Source organism: Aulonocara sp. 'chitande type north' Nkhata Bay, linkage group LG3 (genome assembly GCF_057382095.1).
Source record: "Aulonocara sp. 'chitande type north' Nkhata Bay isolate Kocher_YH1m ecotype deep benthic linkage group LG3, A_spYH_male_GT1.1, whole genome shotgun sequence".
Classification (NCBI taxonomy): domain Eukaryota; kingdom Metazoa; phylum Chordata; class Actinopteri; order Cichliformes; family Cichlidae; genus Aulonocara; species Aulonocara sp. 'chitande type north' Nkhata Bay.
Window position 1 is genome coordinate 20,432,778 of NC_141346.1, and position 21,606 is coordinate 20,454,383.

The 21,606-nt window shown below is 39.5% G+C and overlaps 1 protein-coding gene and 1 long non-coding RNA gene across 3 annotated transcripts; one reads left to right on the forward strand and one right to left on the reverse strand.

The window, feature by feature from the left end:
* Nucleotides 1–2,701: 2,701 nt before the first annotated feature.
* LOC147334450 (alpha-tectorin-like) lies at nucleotides 2,702–17,006 on the reverse strand. 2 transcript variants are annotated; one of them, XM_086272428.1, is made up of 19 exons: nucleotides 16,866–17,005; nucleotides 16,250–16,325; nucleotides 13,458–13,549; nucleotides 12,945–13,169; nucleotides 12,202–12,276; nucleotides 11,948–12,053; nucleotides 11,688–11,817; nucleotides 11,305–11,554; nucleotides 10,933–11,083; nucleotides 10,718–10,805; nucleotides 10,549–10,611; nucleotides 10,162–10,361; nucleotides 8,532–8,663; nucleotides 8,251–8,438; nucleotides 7,942–8,090; nucleotides 6,290–6,535; nucleotides 6,014–6,176; nucleotides 4,211–4,303; nucleotides 2,702–2,859 (listed from the first exon to the last, which is right to left on the reverse strand). In XM_086272428.1, exons 2-18 carry the CDS (start codon nucleotides 16,293–16,295, stop codon nucleotides 4,211–4,213), a joined length of 2,397 nt encoding a protein of 798 aa, XP_086128554.1. In that variant the 5' UTR covers nucleotides 16,296–16,325; nucleotides 16,866–17,005; the 3' UTR covers nucleotides 2,702–2,859. The 2 variants fall into 2 exon arrangements, with proteins under 2 accessions (XP_086128554.1, XP_086128562.1); XM_086272436.1 differs by lacking the exon at nucleotides 8,532–8,663 and having other exon boundaries at nucleotides 16,866–17,006.
* Nucleotides 17,007–20,477: 3,471 nt separating this feature from the next.
* On the forward strand, nucleotides 20,478–21,571 carry LOC147334451 (uncharacterized). Its single transcript, XR_015128583.1, has 3 exons — nucleotides 20,478–20,579; nucleotides 20,855–20,972; nucleotides 21,060–21,571. It is a non-coding gene; the product is annotated as an uncharacterized LOC147334451 (long non-coding RNA).
* Nucleotides 21,572–21,606: the final 35 nt, after the last annotated feature.

Consider the following 21,606-nt stretch of genomic DNA (forward strand, 5'->3'; position numbering starts at 1 on the left):
GCACTAAAACGGTGGGGCATCCACTCATCCTCAGTTCTGATTGGTGACACATTAGCTGATACTGATTACTTTTCAAAGTCACCAGAGCAATGAACTACAATAATTCCCAGGATTCCTTGAGACTGATTTAATCATCTTATTAAAGTTTTAGTAATTTTTTTTTTAAGTTTGCAGTTTGTAATTTGTCAGTTATGTAATGTAAACATGATATTAAGTTAATAATTTAAGTTTATGTTGACTTTTCTTATCTTTGTTTTTATATTTTTATATGGAAATAGTTTTTTGTCTTATTTTGTAGAATTCTCTGAATGATTATTGTCATCTTGGATTTCTTTGGGACCTCCCACAGTAAATGTCTTAAGAGATTTTCTATCAATAGGAACGGGTTTACATCAGATTCAGGTAGTTTAGAATCAGACAGTTGTAGAAATGCATGTTTCATAGTATCCATATGCCAGTTTGAGTAAATGTTTGTTTTCTGGTGGTATGGCTCTGATCTTAAAATTCCAATAGATTTATGTTCTGGATAATTGGCCAACCCATTGAGACCAAGGGGAAGGTCAGAGTTGAGTTTTGTTTTGTCTCATGCTAAAGAGGATATTGTGTTTTAGATGTAGTCTTATCCGTTTTGGCTTTCCCATTTTTCCATTTGGTAGCTCGAAAAAGGGTTGTCAGTAACCTGGTGTATGTTAATATTGCAGCATGCCAAGCTGCATTATGCAAAATCAACCTCTGGGGCTAACAAATAAAGCTAATGTTAAAGCACTGAACACTGCAGTTTCTCTAATATCCACTTCAGACTGGTTCTAAAAGTGACCAAAAGTGAGTCAGTTCCCACAGACGCAAAATGTCAAACTTTACAACAGAAATAAAGATATTTACAGCCTGCTACAAAAATATATTTTAGCCATATAAACTGTCCTGCATGTTGGCTAGAAGAGGGACATCAGTGTTAAAACTTCTGCCCACTCCCTGTGTGTTCTATATAATATCTATTCACACATCTTGACGCTGAAGGTTCTACATGGTTCTTACATGGTAAAGTAAGCACCTGAAAATAAAAGAGAAAAAACTTGTGGGTTTCTCTTTGCCCGGATAAAAAGAATTTGTTAAACAGCCCTCACTGGATTGACCAATGCTTGTAATGGGAAAGCCTAAGTGAAGATATAAGAAGGAAAACTGTAGATTAACATGAGTTGGGAAGGTCTGTTGGAGCCATTTCTAAGCAACTGCAGATTCCAAGATCATCAGTTCAAGCAGTTTCATCTAAGTACAAGTTATTTGGATGTCTCATTGCTAAGGACTGAAAGAAGAGCCAAACTGTCACTATCAGATGAGAGGAAATTGGTCAGGATGTTCAGGGATCCCCCAGGCTCAAGCCTGCCATGAACAGGAAACTTCTGGAACACCAGCATCAACGTCGATAGCAAAGTCAGTTTTAAATTGCCACGGAATGAGAGGGTGCTGACCAAGAAACAAACTCCTACTCCAAAAATAACACCTTCAAACTCCACTGAAATTTGTAGCTGCCCATATGGACAAGCCAAATGCATTCTGCAGAACATCTTTATGATGAGACTAGACGACCGGGGCGGCGGGTTGGGAAGCTCATCTATGTAACCGGAAGGTTGCCGGTTCGATGGACAAGACACTTTACCTACTGCCTACTGGTGTTGGCCAGAGGGGCTGATGGCGTGATATGGCAGTCTCACTTCTGTCAGTCTGCCCCAGGGCAGCTGTGGCTACAACTGTAGCTTGCCTCCACCAGTGTGTGAGTGAATGAATAGTGGAATTGTAAAGCGCTATGAGGGTGTCGAAAAGCGCTATATAAATACAATCCATTATTATTATTATTAGACAAAGGTTGAACTATTTGGCCAAAATGACAGGTGGTGTGTTTGGAGGAGTAGCACTGCAGCGGCCGTCAAGCATGGTGGTAGCGTCATGCTCTGGGGCTGCTTTTACACTATTGCTACTGGTACATTACACAATGTGGATGCAATAATACAGGACTCTCCTTTTTTTTTTACTTGACAACGATCCCAAACACGAACGAAAACTCGATTCAAATGGATAAAGCACATTAGCTCACATTAGCTAAGCCAGGTCTTTGCGAGGAAACTAACCAATTGAAATAAACTCTACCAATTCTGCCATGATGAATGGTCAATTATCCAGCCTGAATTATGCCAGAAGCTTGTTGATGGATACCAAAAGTGTTTGGTTGAGGTCAAACCTTCTGAGACATTTAACCAAATACTAGTGAGGATGTAAGTATATATTTAAGTCTTTATGCATAGTTTTTGACCCTGTGTGAATTAGAGAAAATTCCAAATAAATTCAAACTTGAGCACCCAGCTCTTATTTTTTAAAGTAATTAAAGATGTATGCTATACCATCATTCCACCATCGAAAAAGGTCATTTCCAATAAATTATTTAAAAAAAACAAATTACCATGACATTCATGATGAGTGTATATAAACTTCTGACCACAACTGTATGTTTAAATGTGGAATGAATGGGTGGTGTCTGTAACACTAATATTAGTGCACATCTTTTCATTTTTCTAAGCCCGTCAGCTTTTCAAAGCCTCTGAATGTATTGCAGGAAATATTCATTAAAGCTGAAAAGACTGGAGTTCAAGCTGAACAGTTTCAGAGCCAAAAAGTAGAAGTAATGAAATTCTGGAAAAACACAGACTGGTTACCACACGCTTTATTTTTCCATCCTTTAGCAGAAATAGTACAAGTATAAAGGAGATGGATAAAAGCAGCATGTCTCTTGTCTCTGCGAACACTGTCACATTAGGTCAGCACTCGGTTGGTCAGTCAGTCCATCAAAGTCACCGTGGAAACCACCTGAGAAGACAACCAGAGTAAACTGTGACTGCTGTTCTTTCTGTCACAGACCTTGGCTCCTTTTCACAAATCATATCCCAGTTCTTCTGTTGGAATCATCTGTGTTTGAGGATGACCTCTGCCCTGATGCTGGACTGTCAGGTGACGTACAGTGGTGTGAAAAAGTGTTTGCCCCCTTCCTAATTTCCTATTTTTTGTGTATTTGTCACTCTTAAGTGTTTCAGATCATCAAACAAATTTAAATATTAGACAAAGATAACATGGCCCTGTATGAAAAAGTATTTGTAATTAAATAGAAATTTTCTAACAAACTGAAGCAAGCTAAGAGATCTCAAAAAGCAAAACAACATACCACGATCCAAAGAAACGGCTGATAAACAAAGTAGGTGACATCTCTCAGTCTGGAAAGGGTTAGAAGGCCATTTCTAAGGTTTTGGGACTTCAGTGAACCACGGTGAGAGCCATTATCCACATATGGACAAAACCTCGAACAGTGATGAACTTTCACAGGCCAGCCTACCAAAATTACTGCAAGAGTGCATCAGCAACTCATCCAGGAGGTCACAAAAGAACGATTCTTGACCTCAAGCTGAGATCACGAACAGATGGCCGTATATTCTCACTTGGGTTCTGCAGGAGGACAATCATCCAAAGCACAACAGCAAGTCCACCTCAATGGCTTAAGAAAAACAAAATGAAAACTTTGGAGTGGCCAAAGTCAAATTCCTGACCTGAATCTGATTGAGATGCTGTAGCATGACCTCAAAAAGGTGGTTTAGGCTTGAAAATCCTCCAATGTGGCTAAATTACAACAATTCTGCAAAAATGAGCGGGCCGAAATTCATTCACAGCACTGTACAAGACAGACTGCCATTTATGGTAAACGCTTCGTTTCAGCTGTTGTTGCTAAGTTTGGCCCGACCAGTTATAAGGTTTAAGGGAGCGATCACTTTTTCACACAGGGCCATGTAGGTTTTTTCCTCTTAAAATTTTAAATTTAAATTCTTTTGATGATCTGAAACATTTAAGTGTGACAAATCTACAAAGGAAATAGCAAATCAGGAAGGGGGGAAACACCTTTTTGAACCACTGTATAAACTAGGACATTTTATTCACTCAACAGCTTATCAGGCAAAGTTGGAAATACAAACCCATCAGTTTAGGTGGGCAGAAAACTTAACTCCAGTAAAAATTGCTAACATATCTGTAATGTCTCTTTCCACCTCCACCAGTGAGGTTTCCTCAGGCATTTTTCCTCTTTCTGAATTTCTTACTTAAACTTCACTGTTCTCTTCAGCAATCACCACATAACATATATGATGGTAAATCACAAAAGCCGATTGTACCTTACCTAATAAGTCCAGGACACGCTGATGAAGGCTGGAGCTTCAGGTTCATATGTCAAACTGGCAGATCTGCGTACCCGAGCAGGTGTGTTACACGTCTGGAAGTTAAAGACAAAGTCCAGGCTTTACAAAACCAAGAGTGATCCATTCATTTAGGACTGAAGCCACTGACAGCAAACATTTCATCTTTTGTGTCAAAACCCTCCAATTATAACATTTTTATTGAATCTGATGATAGTAGTCTCTGAAAGTCGATCAGCATCTATTATATATGGGTCGATTCATCTTTTAAAAATGATGAATTCCGGTGATAACAATGAACAGCATCAGAAACAGCATTTTCAAAAGCTGAAGAACCTTTTAACCCTTTAAGACCTACCATAGAACCAAGTCCGCCAAAGCTTACTTTATATTTTTACATGCTGTAGTGCCATTTTTGGGAGCATTTCAAGTTGCTATACATCAATACAACTGTTATAGCCCAAATTTTAATAATATTTATGTATTAAATCCATATTAACCACATAAATTGCAAAAAAGTGCAATAAACTACAGAAAAATTGAACATCGTTTTTGTTTTGTTTTTTTACATATATTTCTACTTGGAGAAATTTAAGAGGTTTATCCCTCAAAACTTTAAATACGAAAAAGTTGCAAAAATAGTTTACAACCACAGGAAATTTAATTTGAGTGTCTTCATAGTTTTATTTTTGAGATACACCAATTTTTATATACTGCAGAAAAATTGAAAAACAATCCTATAATGCAAATTTGCAAAGAAAACAGCATGTGCATCAAAATAAACTATTTAAAGCAGTACAATTTGAGTTCTAAGCATCACAGAAACTATTCAGAAAAGCATAAAGTCAAACATGACTTTTAAAAACACCAGTATAGGCTTTTAAGGCCTACAACTAAAAAACTACATTTTCCGCGAAAATGACGTCACTTCCGGTTTCGGGCAGGTAATGGCGGACATGCGATCGTTCGCGCTGACGTCTATTTCAATGTAGGAAGTGTTACGAACAGCTGATCAGATTGGCAAAGTGTGTTTCTGGAATATTACATTTTTGTTCCTGCAAGCACTTTTTATGCAATTTTTGCAAAGCTATATGTGGAAGGAAACCGTGACCTAGCACAAGCTGATGGCATAAGATGTAAGTACAACCCCTCCGGTTTCATATGCAAAACAAAATTATTGTGCTAGCTTACATGGTTCCGGTTCTACAGGGATTTAAAAATAGTTACGCAAAACGGAGCGTTGCTGCTCCGACCGCCTTTAAAGGGTTAATGCTTGATGCACTGCACCCATATCTAACAGCTCGGGCAAATTAGGAAAAAAAAAATCTATGGTGTCATGGACAAGAAAGTCTACCACAACATTTTAGTGCATTATGGAGTCTCTTCTGGACCGGAGCTGATTAGTCGTGGGTTCATATACCAACAAGACATTGACCCCAATCATAAGTCAAAGCTGTGCAGACACTATTTGACCAAGAAAAAAGAATGTGAAGTTCTGGACCTGATGAAATGGCGAAGCGAAAGGTCAGACTTCAGTTCTGTTGAGCAGATTTGAGATTTAATGTATTCAAAGACAGCTCGTTTTATGCAAACCAATTCTCTGTGGACATCTAGAAGCTATTTGGACATCAATAGCAAAAGACACTATGGATAAGGAACAGTAAATAATGCGCTTCAGTGTTTGAACATTTGCACACTGAAGAGAAATGTCTATGTGCAGAGCAATGTCTCATGAAATTAGAAAAGATGGCCAGATTTGGTATATCTTTCTATGAACATTTGCGTACCGGGATGCAGTTGTTCCCCTGTTTGGGACACAGGTGGAGTTGGCAGTGAAGGAAGATGTCACTAGAGCCCCCAGTGAACCGGAACATGTTGAAGGAGAAGTAAGTGGAGGTTGCCAGTCCGTTTTCCTCCACCTGCACCGTCGGGTCAGCAGGGTTTGCACAGCTGATCATAAGCAGGAAAATAAACTTTGTTCAGGAGTCCATAATAGTGATCAAAAGGAGTTGAATTAATCTCTGAGCAGCAGTGAGCAACCACCACCTCTGAGTTTCTCTCACCCGTTAATGATCAGATCATGTCTTGGACTGCTGGTGGGTGATGCCTTGTCAGTTGCCCAGCAGGAGTCGGTCACCACACTGACCATGCTTCCATCCAAGCCATCGGTCTTCAACACCATCCAGATTTTCTCGTTCAACTGCAATTCACTGTTCCACTCCACAAGTTGTGTGCGGCCGGCATCAGTGTAGGCCTTGATAGTCAGAGTGTAATTCCAAGCTCCAGATGTGATGCGCTGTGCAACGGACCTGCAGAATGCACACATTTACACTGTTGTTAACAACAATCCCAACTAGGGCTGCTCAATTAATCGAATTTTAATCACGATTACGATCTGGGCTTTCAACGATCATTAAAAATGACTGAGCCGATTATTAGCCCCTCCCTCATTTACCCTTAAAGGCCGGTCCGTGAAAATATTGTCGGGCATAAACCGGTCCGTGGCGCAAAAAAGGGTGGAGACCGCTGATTAAGAGGACCCGAGGGAAGCTCGGAAAGCTAAGCAGAAGTTATTTGGAGAGGAGAGTGACTGCCGTTGGTTGAAAAGAGAGGTTAAAAAAAACTTCAGTGGTGTTGCACACTATTTTATATTATTTTTTAAAGTCATTGTTTACCCTTTAAATCCGGTCAGAGCAGCACGCTCCGTTTTGTGTAACTATTTTTAAATCCCTGAAGAACCCTGAGCCGTGTAAGCTAGCGCAATAAGTTTTTTTTGCATATGAAACCAGAGGAGTTGTACTTACATCTTATTCCATCAGCTTGTCCTCGGTCACGGTTTCCTTCCACATAAAGCTTTGCAAAAATTGCATAAAAAGCGCTTGCAGGAACAAAAACATAATATTCCAGAAACACGCTTTGCCGATCCGATCAGCTGTTCGTAACACTTCCCACAGTGAAACAGACGTCAGCGGGAACTATCGCATGTCCGCCATTTCCTGCCCGAAACCGGAAATGACGTCATTTTCGCGGAAAATGTAGTTTTTTACTTGTAGGGCTTAAAAGCCTATACTGGTCATGTTTGACTTTTCTGAATAGTTTCTGGGATGCTTAGAACTCGAATTGCACTGCTGGAAATAGTTTATTTTGATGCACATGCTAGGATTGTTTTTTCGTTTTTCCTGCAGTATATAAAAATTGGTGTATCTCCAAAATAAAACTATGAAGACACTCAAAATAAATTTCCTGTTGTTGTAAACTATTTTTTGCAACTTTTTTGTATTTAAAGTTTTGAGGGATAAACCTCTTAAATTTCTCCAAGTAGAAATATATGTAAAAAAAACAAAAATGATTTTCAATGTTTTTTGTAGTTTATTGCACTTTTTTGCAATTAATGTAGTTACTATGGACTTAATGCATACATATTATTAAAATATGGGCTATAATAGTTGTATAGCAACTTGAAATGCTCCCACAAATGGCACTACAACATGTAAAAAAATAATATAAGCTCTGGCGGACTTGGTTCTATAGTAGGTCGTAAGGGTTAAATAAATATCGTCAAATAATCGAGATCTCAATTTCAGTGAAAATAATTGTGATTATCATTTTTGCCATAATCGAGCAGCCCTAATCCCAACATCTTAAAATACTTGCACTGTTAGCAATGCCCACATTTTAACAAATATTCAAACAATACCTAGCAGCCACTACAAACCAGTCTCTGATTCTGAAGGTTGCAGTGTTGATGTTCGGCTGACTGTAAACACAGGAGAAGTCGATCTGGACTTGGTCTTTGCGAGTGATGACGTCAGAGTAATTCTGGCTCCTGATGGTGTTCTTATAGATGATGTAGCTGTTGTTGGTCTGCAGGGTCACATAATCAGATACTAAGCAAGTTCTTCATTGTTTCATCTTTAACATCTGATACTGTTTAAGATGTTGACTGACTGGTATAAACTTCAGATGACCAAAAATTTTAGAATTCACAGAGATCAAAGCTTAAACAGCAGGAGATGAAACCCACCGTGACCACCGTCCCACATCTGTTGCTGCTGTTGAAGCTGAAGGTCACCATGTGGGTGAGCTTGTCCACCCGACCCCTGCAGGTCGGGTCGTTGAGGTGTAAAGCAGAGTAATTGATGTCTTTGTCCTCCAGGAGACAACCGACCAGAGTTAGTGAAGCAGAGTTCTCCTTGCAGACCGTTGCATCACCTGAACGTCACAATATCAGTCAGAAAAATCACAGTTAGAAGCTTTCCTACATTATTCAGCCCTGTTGTCATGGTGATGTCACAGCTGTCGTACCCAAAGAGTTGTTTGCTTGGTACTTGGAGGCAAAAATGGCCCGACAAAAGCAGCGAGTGTCACCACTGACCGTCTTCTCACCACAGAACTCGTGATCGCTGCAGGTCCTGTCCTGACAGAAGGCCTCAGAGGCTACAGAGGAACACACTCATCTATTATCCTGAAAACATGGGAGCTCTAAAAATCCACAGTTCAGTTCTTTAACAAAGGAGAGCTTATTAATAGGGGTGGGTTTTGATTAGTGATTTATCGATTAAAATCGATTCTAGCTTGGATAACGTGATATCGATTCATTAAAATCCTGAATCGATTTTTTAATCTAAATTTTAATTTGCCCGAAAAGCCAGAATCTCAGGTTAAACCTCACAAAATTTCAACAACCACCAAACAGCTAAAACAGTAAATGAGAGCAGGTACATGGATTCTGCACAAAGACGTAAACACAAAGCGCGGACCCGCGGATCAGGATCAGAATCAGTGAGATGTTGCCTTTCTCACCCGACGGCACGGACTGGAGCTGAAAGCCGACAGCTCGCTGATTCTGATGTTTCGGCGGGTCCACGCTTTGTGTGTACGTATTTTTTACGCTAGATTCCGAAGCTGCAGGTTTTCACTGAACCAGCACAAAAGAAGCAGCAAACTACGCTTCACATTTGATAAACATCGACGTGAATTCCCTCTTACTTTTGCTGTTTTGCTTCCACCACGATACAATCACACTTCATGCACAGCTCTCTCTCTCTCTCTCTCTCTCTCTCTCTCTCTCTCTCAGTCTACTTCAAGAACAGTTTTGTTGAGCTAGTTAATAGGTATGCCCTCATTGTCATCTGTTGTGATTTTATTTTGAAAGGATGCTTCCTGTTATGCTGCGGAGTATACGCGAGAGTTCAATAAACAAAGTCACCTTTTGGTGTGAATGTTCCCATGAAAGCCGATGCCCCACGTGTGATTATTCCTCCGTCTAGATAATAAGTATCTTCAATATTCATGCAGATTCTGCTGGAAGACCCGTCTCTGCTAACAAGTTTCCAGTCTAAAATTCTGTTTTCTTCATTATTCGCTTTCGCACAAGTCTACCATTGTTTACAGCACTGTTGGCCGCTGTTTTTTTCCTTTTACTTACTTCCGAAAAGAAAAGCTAATTTCTGCTGTTCAATAGGCTACTGAACAAATTTAAACTTTTTAAAATTGTGCAAAATTGCAAAACGTTTAGCTGTGTCTCTAATAAAACCTCTGTAACTTTGCTCTGCTTCACTTCAGCAGCATCAGGTAATGTTCATATGCTGATTAATGGGTTTCTTTCGTTTTTGATCTACTACAGAATATTTTTATAAAATCTCAGGCCAGGAAAATCACCTTCATGTTTTTCTGTGTTTTATCCTCAGTTACTTTGACACAAAGGTATCTGCTGTGATGCTTACACCTTTGATAAAGTCTCGCAAGTGTCAGCTTTCTTTTTATAGATATAAAAATATAGAAATGTACCGATGCATGATCTGAATTATAATATTTCTGACTGTCTGAGGCCAAATTTCCCCGATTCAAATCAAATCGAATCGAATCAGAATTGAATCGATTCTAGAAATCAGTGACAATCTGACGTCTTATTAAGGTCTTATTAACATCTTACAGCAGCCGGTATTTGATGTCCAGCCATCCAGAGCGTGGTTGTGTAGACTGCAGGCTCTGGCGTAGGCCTTCAGGAACTGACAGTTGAGTCCGTCCACTGCAGGATATTTACACAAAGTGTCGGTGCAGGCGGTTATGTAGGGCTCTGGGTCGATGTCAGTGTTACAGGAGGAGAAGGGCGCCTCCTTCAGGAGATTACAGCTGTACCACAGATAGAGAAACAAAATTGAAGACAATAAAATAATAATCTGTAATCAGTTGTGTTTATCTTCCATCTATGCTACAGTCACATGTGATGTACCATGTAATTTACAAGACAGATCAACACACATGTTTTTTATTACGTCAAAGGGTAAAGAGATCCTGCCTTGTGGATCAGTCTGCTCACCGTTCAGTCACACTGGTGCAGTCGATCGTGCTGTCAGCAGTCTCACTGTACTGCATCTCACAGCTAGGGGGCGACAAACAACAAAGTTCAGGCTCATTCATACAAACAGAATATCTGCAACATCAGCAGCAGCAGTCAGAGGGACTCTGAGCTTGTGATGAGGTCTTACCTGGTGAAGCTGTACTCAGAGAGCCTCAGGTCACTCAGAGAGCTGCTGGAGTTTCCACACAGACCCTCCACAGATGAACCAGCAGGTCCTGCACAGGATCAGGACAGAATGAGTCAGATCAGCATCAATATTCAAACTGGAGGAACACAGCAGCTCAATAAATAACAGCACAGTTTACAGTTTACATTACATGAGTTAAACTTTATTTTCTGTACCTTCTAAGAGGATCTGTGCGGTGTTGCCATCAAAGAAGACAGAGATGTTGAGGTTGGTGAGTTCGGCAGTGACTCCAGTTTGGTCCTTAGAGAGCTGCACACCATGAACCAACTGAGGTGAGCTGCTGAGGGTCAGTGTGGAGTCGTCCAGCTGCATCACAGCAGAGACAAAGTGGTGGAAACACTGAGTGAAACATGTCAAACACACAAACAGGCTGATTTCACAGCAACAACCACTGAGTTCAGCAGCTCTGAAAGAACTGCTTCTAACAGCCCTGAGAAGAACGATGCGAGGAGACACAGCAGAGGATGAGGGAGGACTTTGGATCAGACTCCACTCTGACACATGAACTGTGGCTGTAGGTCGCTTACCTGAACTCTCCCACCTTGTTCCAGGTGAATGTCATGCCCGTCCACACGCAGCGTCACACTGTCCAAAAAGCTCACATCTTTACGACGTCTGTCCCTGAAGTTCCCCAGAACAAGGAAGTCTGGGAGTGACGGAGTCGAGAACAGAGAGTATGCACAGCGATCCTGGATGGAGTTCATATGGCCGTGGACGTCGATGACAGTGGGGCCGGTCACAGTGCAGGTGGAGTCCAACATGGTGTCCAACACACAGCTAACAAAGGCAACCAACCACAAACATCACCATGAGTTGCTGCCAAAGAAGGTTACCCCAGGGGACCCTCTATTTCTTAAGTTATTTCACTGTAGAACCTTTTAGTAACAAAATATGAAGAGAAAATATTTACATGCCGTTGCCTTGACAATGCTCCAATGGACCACAACCAGAGGTCTGGAGGGTTGCAGTCTCAGAACAGGTGACACTGGAGCAGATTTGTGGGTCAGAGTTGACCACAGTACCAGGTTTATACACAGTATCTGGGAAGAGATAGAGGCTTCACTTTAGTTCAACAGTTTTCCAACTGTAAGTGCAAATAAAACAGTAACAATCAAATCTTTCAGAATTACATAATCCCAAAGTCACAGTAGGAGTTTAAGATTCACTAACCTGAGTGTCTGCATCCACTGATATCTATGGTATCATTGTGATTGTTGTTAAGAACGTTATTAACCTCTACTTTGTTGATTACGACATCACTGACCTGAGTATAGAACTAAACAGAAACAAACACAGCTAATGTTATAATCACAGAACAGAAAGAACTGACATCAAGCTGAAAACAGACACAAATGTTGGCATTAAATATAAAGTATTTAACATATTACGTCAAAGTGTTATTGTTCATATACACACAGACTCACCGCCACTAAACCAGTGCCATGTGCTTCCAAACTCAGAGCTGCTTCTGTCCCAAAGTTGAATAGGTGTAAGCTAATCTGTAAACAGGTTAACAGGAAAGATTCAGTCACTGTGAAGAAGTTTCATCTGAAAGTGTTTAGAAAAGCTCAGGTTCACAACATTAACATTGGGCCTGTTGAGCTGCATTGCTAAAACATTTTGAATTTCATAATGGAGTGTTTCCATATGCTATAAAAACTACAGTCATCACACATGTTTTTAAATCAGGTGATTATATAACCAATCATCAGACCAATCCTTCTGCTAGCAACAAAAATAGCAGAAAAAGTGATTTTTAAACAAACACGATCATAATCCAACATGTTGTCATATACTGAAGTGGTATCCATGCAAGTCTCTGTTTTCATGGTCTGTATTGTCTTAAAGTGCCTCTGTTTTCAATCTTTAATAGTTGCTTTTGATGTTTAGTTTGTTTGGTTATGATTATGCATTACTTTTACCATTCACATGCGTTGGTCCTGTCTCCTGTGTACGCTTAGATGCCTTTGCATCTTTGGTTTTCCTTCACCCTTCAGGTGAAAACTAGCCTGTACGGCTGCATCTGACATACTCATGTTAATTAGTCTACAATGTCCCTTTAAAAAATAAAAAAAACATTTTTCATTTTATGTTTGTTTTCAGTGTTGATTGAAACTATTCATTTTAGGCACACCCTTCAGGCTTTGTGATGCAGAGCAGGACTCACCTTTGAACTGCTGATCTGCATGGTTATTTGCACACTGCATCTCAAACTGTTCTGAATTGTTTGTGTTTTATTTTTAACCCAACGTTCAAGAACAGACTCTGCTTGAACTATATTAAAAGCTGCTCTCCTTTTGTCAGGTGAGCTCCCCACGATGCAGTCGCCTTCATTCCTAGGGTCGTAAAACTTGTCAAAACACATCACAATGTCTCGTCTTGTGAAGGTCACCTGTAAAAATCAGAGACACAACAAATCAAATAGCAAAATATTTTGTGGGTTTTTCTGTCATGTACAGCTGAACTGTTGGTGCTCAGGTTTCAGTCAGAGCTCTCGCTCTTCTTCAGGAAGCTGCATCAGGTGATGGTTACATACTCAGCATCACTGCAGAGGACATTAATAAGACGCTGATCTCTGAACTCTTCACTCAGTCTGCAAACATCATCTCTGCTACAGGTGGAGATTAAACAGCAACAACACATAAAGCTCTGCTAAAACATCAGGCTTCATCCTACTCACATAGAGCTTCTCGTACTTCTGTCCATAATATGTGATGGGACATGAGCTGATGTCCACCTCTGAAGGATGAGTGACTGACTGTTGCTCAGCACCTGAAGACACAGACACACGTGAGAGGTGTGAGCTGCAGCTTGTTAGCTGTTAGGACAAACAAAGGTTCACATTCACGCATTTGTAGAAACAAAGTATTCGTACAAGTTGCCAAAATCTTGGAAAAGGAGGGTAGATTACAAGTTAAACTTGGGGAACTTATATGGATGGGTATAGTAGACTTAACGTTTTTATTACTTACTCACTTTACACTCTCATTTGTAATAGCAGAGCATACTCGATGCAGCGATGGACAGCCGGATAGGTCATGATCAGTCTCATAGCTGGTGTAAAACAACTATTCAAATTATTTTGCTAAAGAAATAGGGTTGATGGATATATGGGGACTTATGAAGTCTTATCTATGTTACGGTAGTACATTAACATGTACTCTCACGACAGGCCTAAACACTAAAGTACAGAAATGTTACTATGTTGTAACTTCAGATATTGCATCGTATAGATCAGCTATGCAGTGTTTGGAAAAGAGAATGAGAGCTGTTTTGATCTGAATATGTTGAGTTGATAACATTCAGAGTGCCAGTGAGGCTAAAACAAAGTAAAACAAAATGTATGAAATACATGACAGGGACTCACAGATAATCAGGGTGAAGCTGAAAAACCAGTAACAGACAGATATGGACAGGGAAAAAACTCCAAATGCAAAGACTGGAGGTCCACTACGAAGCAGGATTCAAACTTATTTACGCTGGGTTTCCTGTCCTGCGAAAGTGTGACTGGGGCATATCATGATGGTAACTAATACTGCAAACCTAACCTGCACTGGGTAAGAGATCAGCAGGTATGAAATCAGTCACCTATTCTCCAGAAATGAGCTTGGCCATTTCTGGGAGATCCCTCGGACCTCTGTATGGCGAGCAGTGTTGGTCAAGTTACTTGAAAAAAGTAATCAGTAACTACTGATTACCTCCCCAAAAAATAATGCCGTTACTTTACTGATTACTTATTTTCAAAAGTAATTAATTACTTAGTTACTTAGTTACTTTTTAAAAACACGATTTACAACCTGAAGAGGTGATAAAGTGATAGATCTTTCAGCCCAATTCTACTTTTTCTGCATAATCCATCATACAAAATGTAATCAAATGGAAAAGTCTCTTTTTAAAGCTTGTTTTATTAGTTTTAATCTTTTAACTTTTTGCATCAAGCAAAACTTAAATTATATGCAACATTCTCTGACTTGAATAAATTAGTTTAACATTTAAACCTATTTTCTGCACATTCCAGCACATAAAATAAAATATTATTTTGTGTTTACACTCACTCTTTCAAATAGATGCAAGTAAAACACAGCAGAAAATAAATAAAATCAAAGACTCAGCGGTCCTTTTGCTCTATTTTCACCTGTGAAGCAGGAGTAGGGTAGGCGGATGCTTGCCCTGGTGCAGGTGTGCCGCGGTCAGTTGAAGAATCCGCGAGTTTCTCTGTGAGATTCCCATTATGTGGTAGCTACTCGGTGCTTGCTTGGAAGTTTAGGGGGTTTTTTTCGCTGTAAAAAGAAGTTTTCTTCCCACGCACGATGGACGCTAATGTTTTTGTCACTTTTTATGGAATCAAACTCAAAGTAATGTTTTTGTATTTCTCTGAGTATCAGTTAAGAAAAAAAAAAGATTCTCAACTTTATTTGCTGATTTTCTCCTGGCTGGCTGCAGATATCTTAACACATCTTTTCTGTTTTATAAGCATTAATATATTATTCTAAAAGAGAGCAGATATTTGTATTGGTGACCTTAGTAAAACTGAAAAATGTTTAACAACTGAAGTGCTTGAAGTTTAAACTTTTAGTACTATATATTTCTCTACAGTGCCTTTCTCTTCACACACACACTGCTATTTTTGTATGTAGCGATCCATATTTTCCCCATGGTACAGTTTTATCTTCCTGCATCCAGTAAATATGGAAGCTTGTTTCTGCCACTGAAAAAAATGCTGTCAGTTATCTGCAAGTTACACTTTTGGTTTATTGTCTTTAAATTTCAATTTAGTAACTCAAGTTTAGGATCAGGACTAGGGGTTATAATTTGTCTGAGTCTTATTAGTTCAAAATGCCACGAAAATAACTCAATATTAACAAAAAACAGGACTTGAAATGTTCAGTTATTACGTGAAAAGTTTAAGATGAGTGAGTTAAATTGAATGTGAACAGAAAACAGGAAATAATTTCTTCCACATAGACCCAAAACTATATTTACTGTGTTTGGACCTTTAAGGACACAAACATGTTAAATGTGAGCAAAATGTTAGTAAAGCTCAGTGTTTTCAATGCAAAAAAGACCATAGCATTGTCAAACGCGCCAAACCTTCCACGAGAAAAACATAGAAACTAAAAGACAAGACAGGGGGTTTGAAAGAGTTCAGGGAGTCGTGTTGAATGTAATTAATGAACCATCAGATTGATGGATGGGCAGATGACAGAGATCTACATCCCTTGAACTCTTTAAAAATGCTTGTTTGTTTGTATGATTGTTTATTCTAAAATAAAGATATGAAAGCAAGGATCCCAGGAAAATCTGTCCATGTTTGTCAGATTATCAGCACTTCAAATGGCCTTCACTGTCCCTCCTCACTTCAGGTCATTTGGTCTTTGTTCCTCAGTCTCTGATTATCAGTTCCTGAATACTAATCACCAAATACTCAAGTCTAGTAAGGATACTTTTAAAGTAGCTGCGGTGCATGCTTACCTGCCAGTACAATGAATGCAGACAGGAAGAGCAGTGGGCACAGCATGTTGGAGGGAACCAATCGCCTGACAAAGACCTGAAAGAAAAAAAAACACAGTTGGACGTCTGTGATTGGACAGAAAGTAGCACAAACATCAAATGGTAACACTTGGAGTTATTACTGTACATCATCTGTAAGGTTAGGAAAATCCCAGCATGCAGAATGTTTGAAATTATGACTCTGAAGATGTCACAGAAACAGACTAACTGAACAATCATCACTGTGCGAGTTAAACATCTCCATGCTCCTTCAGCTGTCAGTGAAATTTGTCTCCTTGCACCAACACTTGGCACATTTCCTCTCTGAATCTAAGTTTATTTTCTCATTAAACACCAAACTTCAAAGAAGAGAAACATAACAATATGAATAAAAGACTGGAGGAATGCGTATCATGAGCAAAAAAAACAAAGAAAACCCTGAATTTATCCTTTAAAAGGAGGACTCGGCATTTAAAAGTTCTAAAAGTCAGTGTGCGAGTTTTGCCCACTCCTTCGTCTGTCTGTTATTTATCCTGTTAAAGCCACAGAGATGCCCGTCAGTGACTCTTTATTGTTCTACTCGTGCAGCTCGTCTTACCTTCTGGAGCTCTGTTGGAGGATGAGGAGGGTGGAGGCTGCTGCTAAGGAGGCTGTCTGGTGATGGTGTCTCTGTGAGCCGTCCGTCTCTCTTTATTTGGATCCTTCCTGCTGTCCACACCCAGGTAGAGAGGAGGGCTGGAGGAGCTACCTGATGGGAACCTCCCACTGATGAATCAGCCTCTTACAGAGAGACACCTGAAATAAGCCCCCGAGAGCTTCAGGTGTTTTTTGAAACCTTTCAGCATATAACATTTATGTCTTCTTAAATGGAATAAAATTAGAAATAATTCCTTATGAATTTTGATTGCTGAGATTTTTCTAGTGACCAACATCTTGTCCCGGTCCCGTTCGTAATCTCAGCTTTCTAATCACCACGTGGCTGCAAACACAAGTGCACACGGGCAAGAAAGTCGTCAAGGCCACCAAGATACAGAGATGGCAGAGATGGAGGAGAGTCCCAAGGCTGGAACGTTTGAGGCCAGAGATATCGTATCAAACAAAAATTCCTTTAGTTCACTCCTTATGCTGAAAGTTTTCGTGTCACCCTCACTGCACCTCATCTTTGGGATGACTGTGTATTCACACTGTTAGAGTCCTGTTAATGCCATCATATTACAACAACTTTAATCTACATCTGCTCCTGCTCAGACGGTACCTTTTTAGGGACCAGGAACCAGTGGGGTAGAGAGGAGGGCTGGAGGAGCTACCTGATGGGAACCTCCCACTGATGAATCAGCCTCTTACAGAGAGACACCTGAAATAAGCCCCCGAGAGCTTCAGGTGTTTTTTGAAACCTTTCAGCATATAACATTTATGTCTTCTTAAATGGAATAAAATTAGACATAATTCCTTATGAATTTTGATTGCTGAGATTTTTCTAGTGACCAACATCTTGTCCCGGTCCCGTTCGTAATCTCAGCTTTCTAATCACCACGTGGCTGCAAACACAAGTGCACACGGGCAAGAAAGTCGTCAAGGCCACCAAGATACAGAGATGGCAGAGATGGAGGAGAGTCCCAAGGCTGGAACGTTTGAGGCCAGAGATATCGTATCAAACAAAAATTCCTTTAGTTCACTCCTTGTGCTGACAGATTAACAAAAGATTAATACACTAATCAATTTTTGTCAGAAGCACGTCGCATATGCCAGCAACACAACTCTAAGTAGCTACAGAGAGACTGATTAAGCAGTAAGAGTGAGTTACCCAGAATTAAACACAGATCGGCCACAACTGTTATAGGTAAAAATGGAATAATGTCACTCTTTCACTGGCTAATATGATCACTTCACTGTAGGTCATTAGTCGCTCAATGAAAATTTCATTAAACAGAGCAGGAATGTTTAAAACAGCGTGTTCAAACATCCTAGTTTTATTTTGAATGCTCACATTACTTCTTACTTTGCAAAAACACAAAACTAGCAGGGTCAGAATTATTAGCATCACTGATGCTAACAGTCAGCTGTGTGTGGTCTCTGTTGGATAACAGCCTGAACCGAGTAACCCCAGCCTATTCTTCTTTTGCAAAACTCTCAAGCACCTCCAGATTTGACGATCATCTTTTATGGAGCTCGGTCTTCAGTTCCCTCCACAGATGTTCAGCAGACTTCAGGTCAGGACTTTGTGTAGGCCAGTCAGTAATGCTCATTGTGAGCTGGTTTTTCATCGCCTCCTGAAGGAGCCACGTCTGTTTTGTTTTGCGGTTATGTTGGAAGACAAAGTGAAGACCCAAGCACAGTTTTGCTGCTGACTGCTTGATGTTTTCCTTCAGGGTTGTCACATTTTCTTTCTTCATGTTTCCTTCCACTATGAAGCATCCTCACCGTGTTTCACTGTGGGGACGAGGTTCGCTAGGAGTTGGTTGTTCTGGGGTCTTTAGACACGTCTCTCACTAGTTTTCTGTCCAGTCTTTGAGATCTATTCCTTCCAGTCTCTGCCAGGCTTGTTCTGTACTGTCTGGCTGTCTTTGAATGTATCGATGATCCTTCTCACTCCACTTCTTGACACCTGGAAAATTATTGTTAATGTTGTATTTTTAGCTCCAGCTTTCTGAGCCTCAGCAAGTCTTTTTCTCAAGTCTAAACTGATTTCTTTTGGTTTTGACATAATTTATCTGTGTAAGTTGAAAGATAATCCTCAGTTTTAACTTATTTCACAAGTTTTGTGGATTTAAAGTTAAACTAGATCATTTGCACAGCTGTGGCTTAATAAAAAAGTATTTTTTTCAGGACGGGTTTGATTACAATTTTGTTGTTCTTGACAATAAGATTCTGAAACAGAAATAATTTAGGCTTACTTAAGAAAACTAGTATGTTTACACATGCCATGTTGAAGTTTGAAAAGTTTTAACCCAAATTTTAAATTTTAGCGGATGAATGGAGGGAACATAACAGGATGTAAAATATTGGTCATTACATTTAAAGATGTTAGAAGGATCGTTGTGCTTAGTCTTTGGACTCACTGACCCATTGATCCAATCCTTTGTGAGCAGGTTTTCTGATGTTTGACAAAAATCTCTAGTAAGTGTCATTAGCATCAGCTTCATGTCAGAATTATTGGGTGTAACAGATAGAAAAGCTCCCACAGTCCCTTTATCAGCCCTCTGAAATATCAAAAGATGCATTTGAGTACACAGCATGTTTACAGGTAATCGTGTCAGTGTTACGTAGTTGTTATCAGTCCTTAACACACTCATCTGAAAAACCCCATTATACGTCATGTTGCTTTGACTCGGTGTAGACACAGATACAGGATGTGGAACACTTTGGATAATAAGGACTTTAGTGTACATTTTGTTCCCACTGGGATTTTATTACAGCTAACAACAATACGCACTTTACATTCTGAAAGCCTTCCTTTACTCTGACATTTGGGCTCTGAATCAAGAACCGTTAAGTTTGTACATGCTTCTCTGATGGTGAACATCTGTCGGCGTATGCTTATGTACTCGGGCTAACAAACTGCACCACAGAAAGTACACTATGTGTACTTTCAAAATGCATTTCTTGCAAAAATTTAATTTTTGTCATATGTACATCATCTTCATCACAGTCTCACTTTTTCAATCACATGACATTTTACTATGGTATTCTGGTTGTGCTTTTGTGCAAGAACACGTATTTTAAACTGGCCAGACTGCATCAAGATGGGATTTTAGTGGAGCCGAGTGTAAAATGAGGATCTTTCAGTGCAATGATGTCATTTTGCATGCACTGAAAGTTTTCGTGTCACCCTCACTGCACCTCATCTTTGGGATGACTGTGTATTCACACTGTTAGAGTCCAGTTAATGCCATCATATTACAACAACTTTAATCTACATCTGCTTCTGCTCAGACGGTACCTTTTTAGGGACCAGGAACCAGTGGGGAATGTAGACAATTTAACTTTTAACAATTTTACTTGAGTGAACTATGTGAAAACCCCCTTTATTTGAAAGGAGTCAACAAAATATTTGCAAAAATACAAAACTAGTTACAGTATCATCATGCAAGGACACAAAGACAATTTTTAGGTATTTTGAGATTTATAAAAACTTGGATGAGACATCTAGAATGTCAAGGCTTGGGAGGAGCAGATATAAGGGCGCATTTTACATTTGATTTTGAGGAAATCAACATACTTTGGGTAAACCATGTGGAGCGATTCTCACAGAATCATAAACACAAAAAACTTGCTGTGCTACAAATTGAAAGACATCACCACTGTCGTGAAGGTAAATGCTACTAATTAGTGAACTAAATGACACATTCAGAATACTTTATTAATCCCTGAGGAAATTATGTGGTTACACATAATTAATGTTAATTAATGCAAATCAAATTAATTTGATTTACATTAAAATTAATGTAAATGTCAATGAAAAGGTGACAGGCATGTTTTCTGGAGTGCATCTTGCCAAAACACCTAGTGTGACAGACCTCATTCCAAAAGGTTGGACAGGATGTGAGATTGAACATTACACAACTTTTTATTTATGTCTGTTCCCAGAGGCCATTGTTGAGTTGTGGGCAGTACACCATCGACAGCTGGAGTGCATCTAGGATCCACCATACATGGAAATTTTTAGGTGTAGGGTGAATTCCAGTGTTTTCTGACAGGATGTCAGGTAAAAGGTGTATTGTGTATATTTGTCTGTAACAAGTTAAGCATGTGATCGTGTTATCATTGTCATTAATTTGATGATTATGTTTAGGTCCCCACTGTGCAGCACAGCTTTATCGCTGCAGTGTGAAGCTCTGACAGGAGCTCGGTGCTGTATTTGGTGGTCAGGGATGAAACACAGGGTTGTCTCTGCGAATGCTTCAACTCTAACTGTTTGGAAAAACTGTTGAACCTAAACTTTGATTGTGTCCTCTGTTTTATGTTACTTGAATTTTCTTTTAGATGTACATAACTTTAATCATCAGCTGTAGTTTTTAAATGTACTTTAGAAATAAACTTTACATATAATTATGACATTTTTGGTTTATTTTGAGTTGGTGTGCTTGTGCTTTCCTTGTGCCATTGTTGATAATTTAGTTCAGCTGGGTCTCGTTCTACATGGCTGTCTGCACTTCCCTGAATTTCCCTCTGTGTATACTTCAGTTGCCACATTCTGTATATACTAGAGATGGCACGATACCACTTTATATGTCCGATACCGATATGAATCCGATATAGTGTATTTTTTAATCATTAAAAATGTTTTTTGAATATCTTGCTGCATTTTGTATAAGTTCATTCTCAAGTTTAAAAAACAA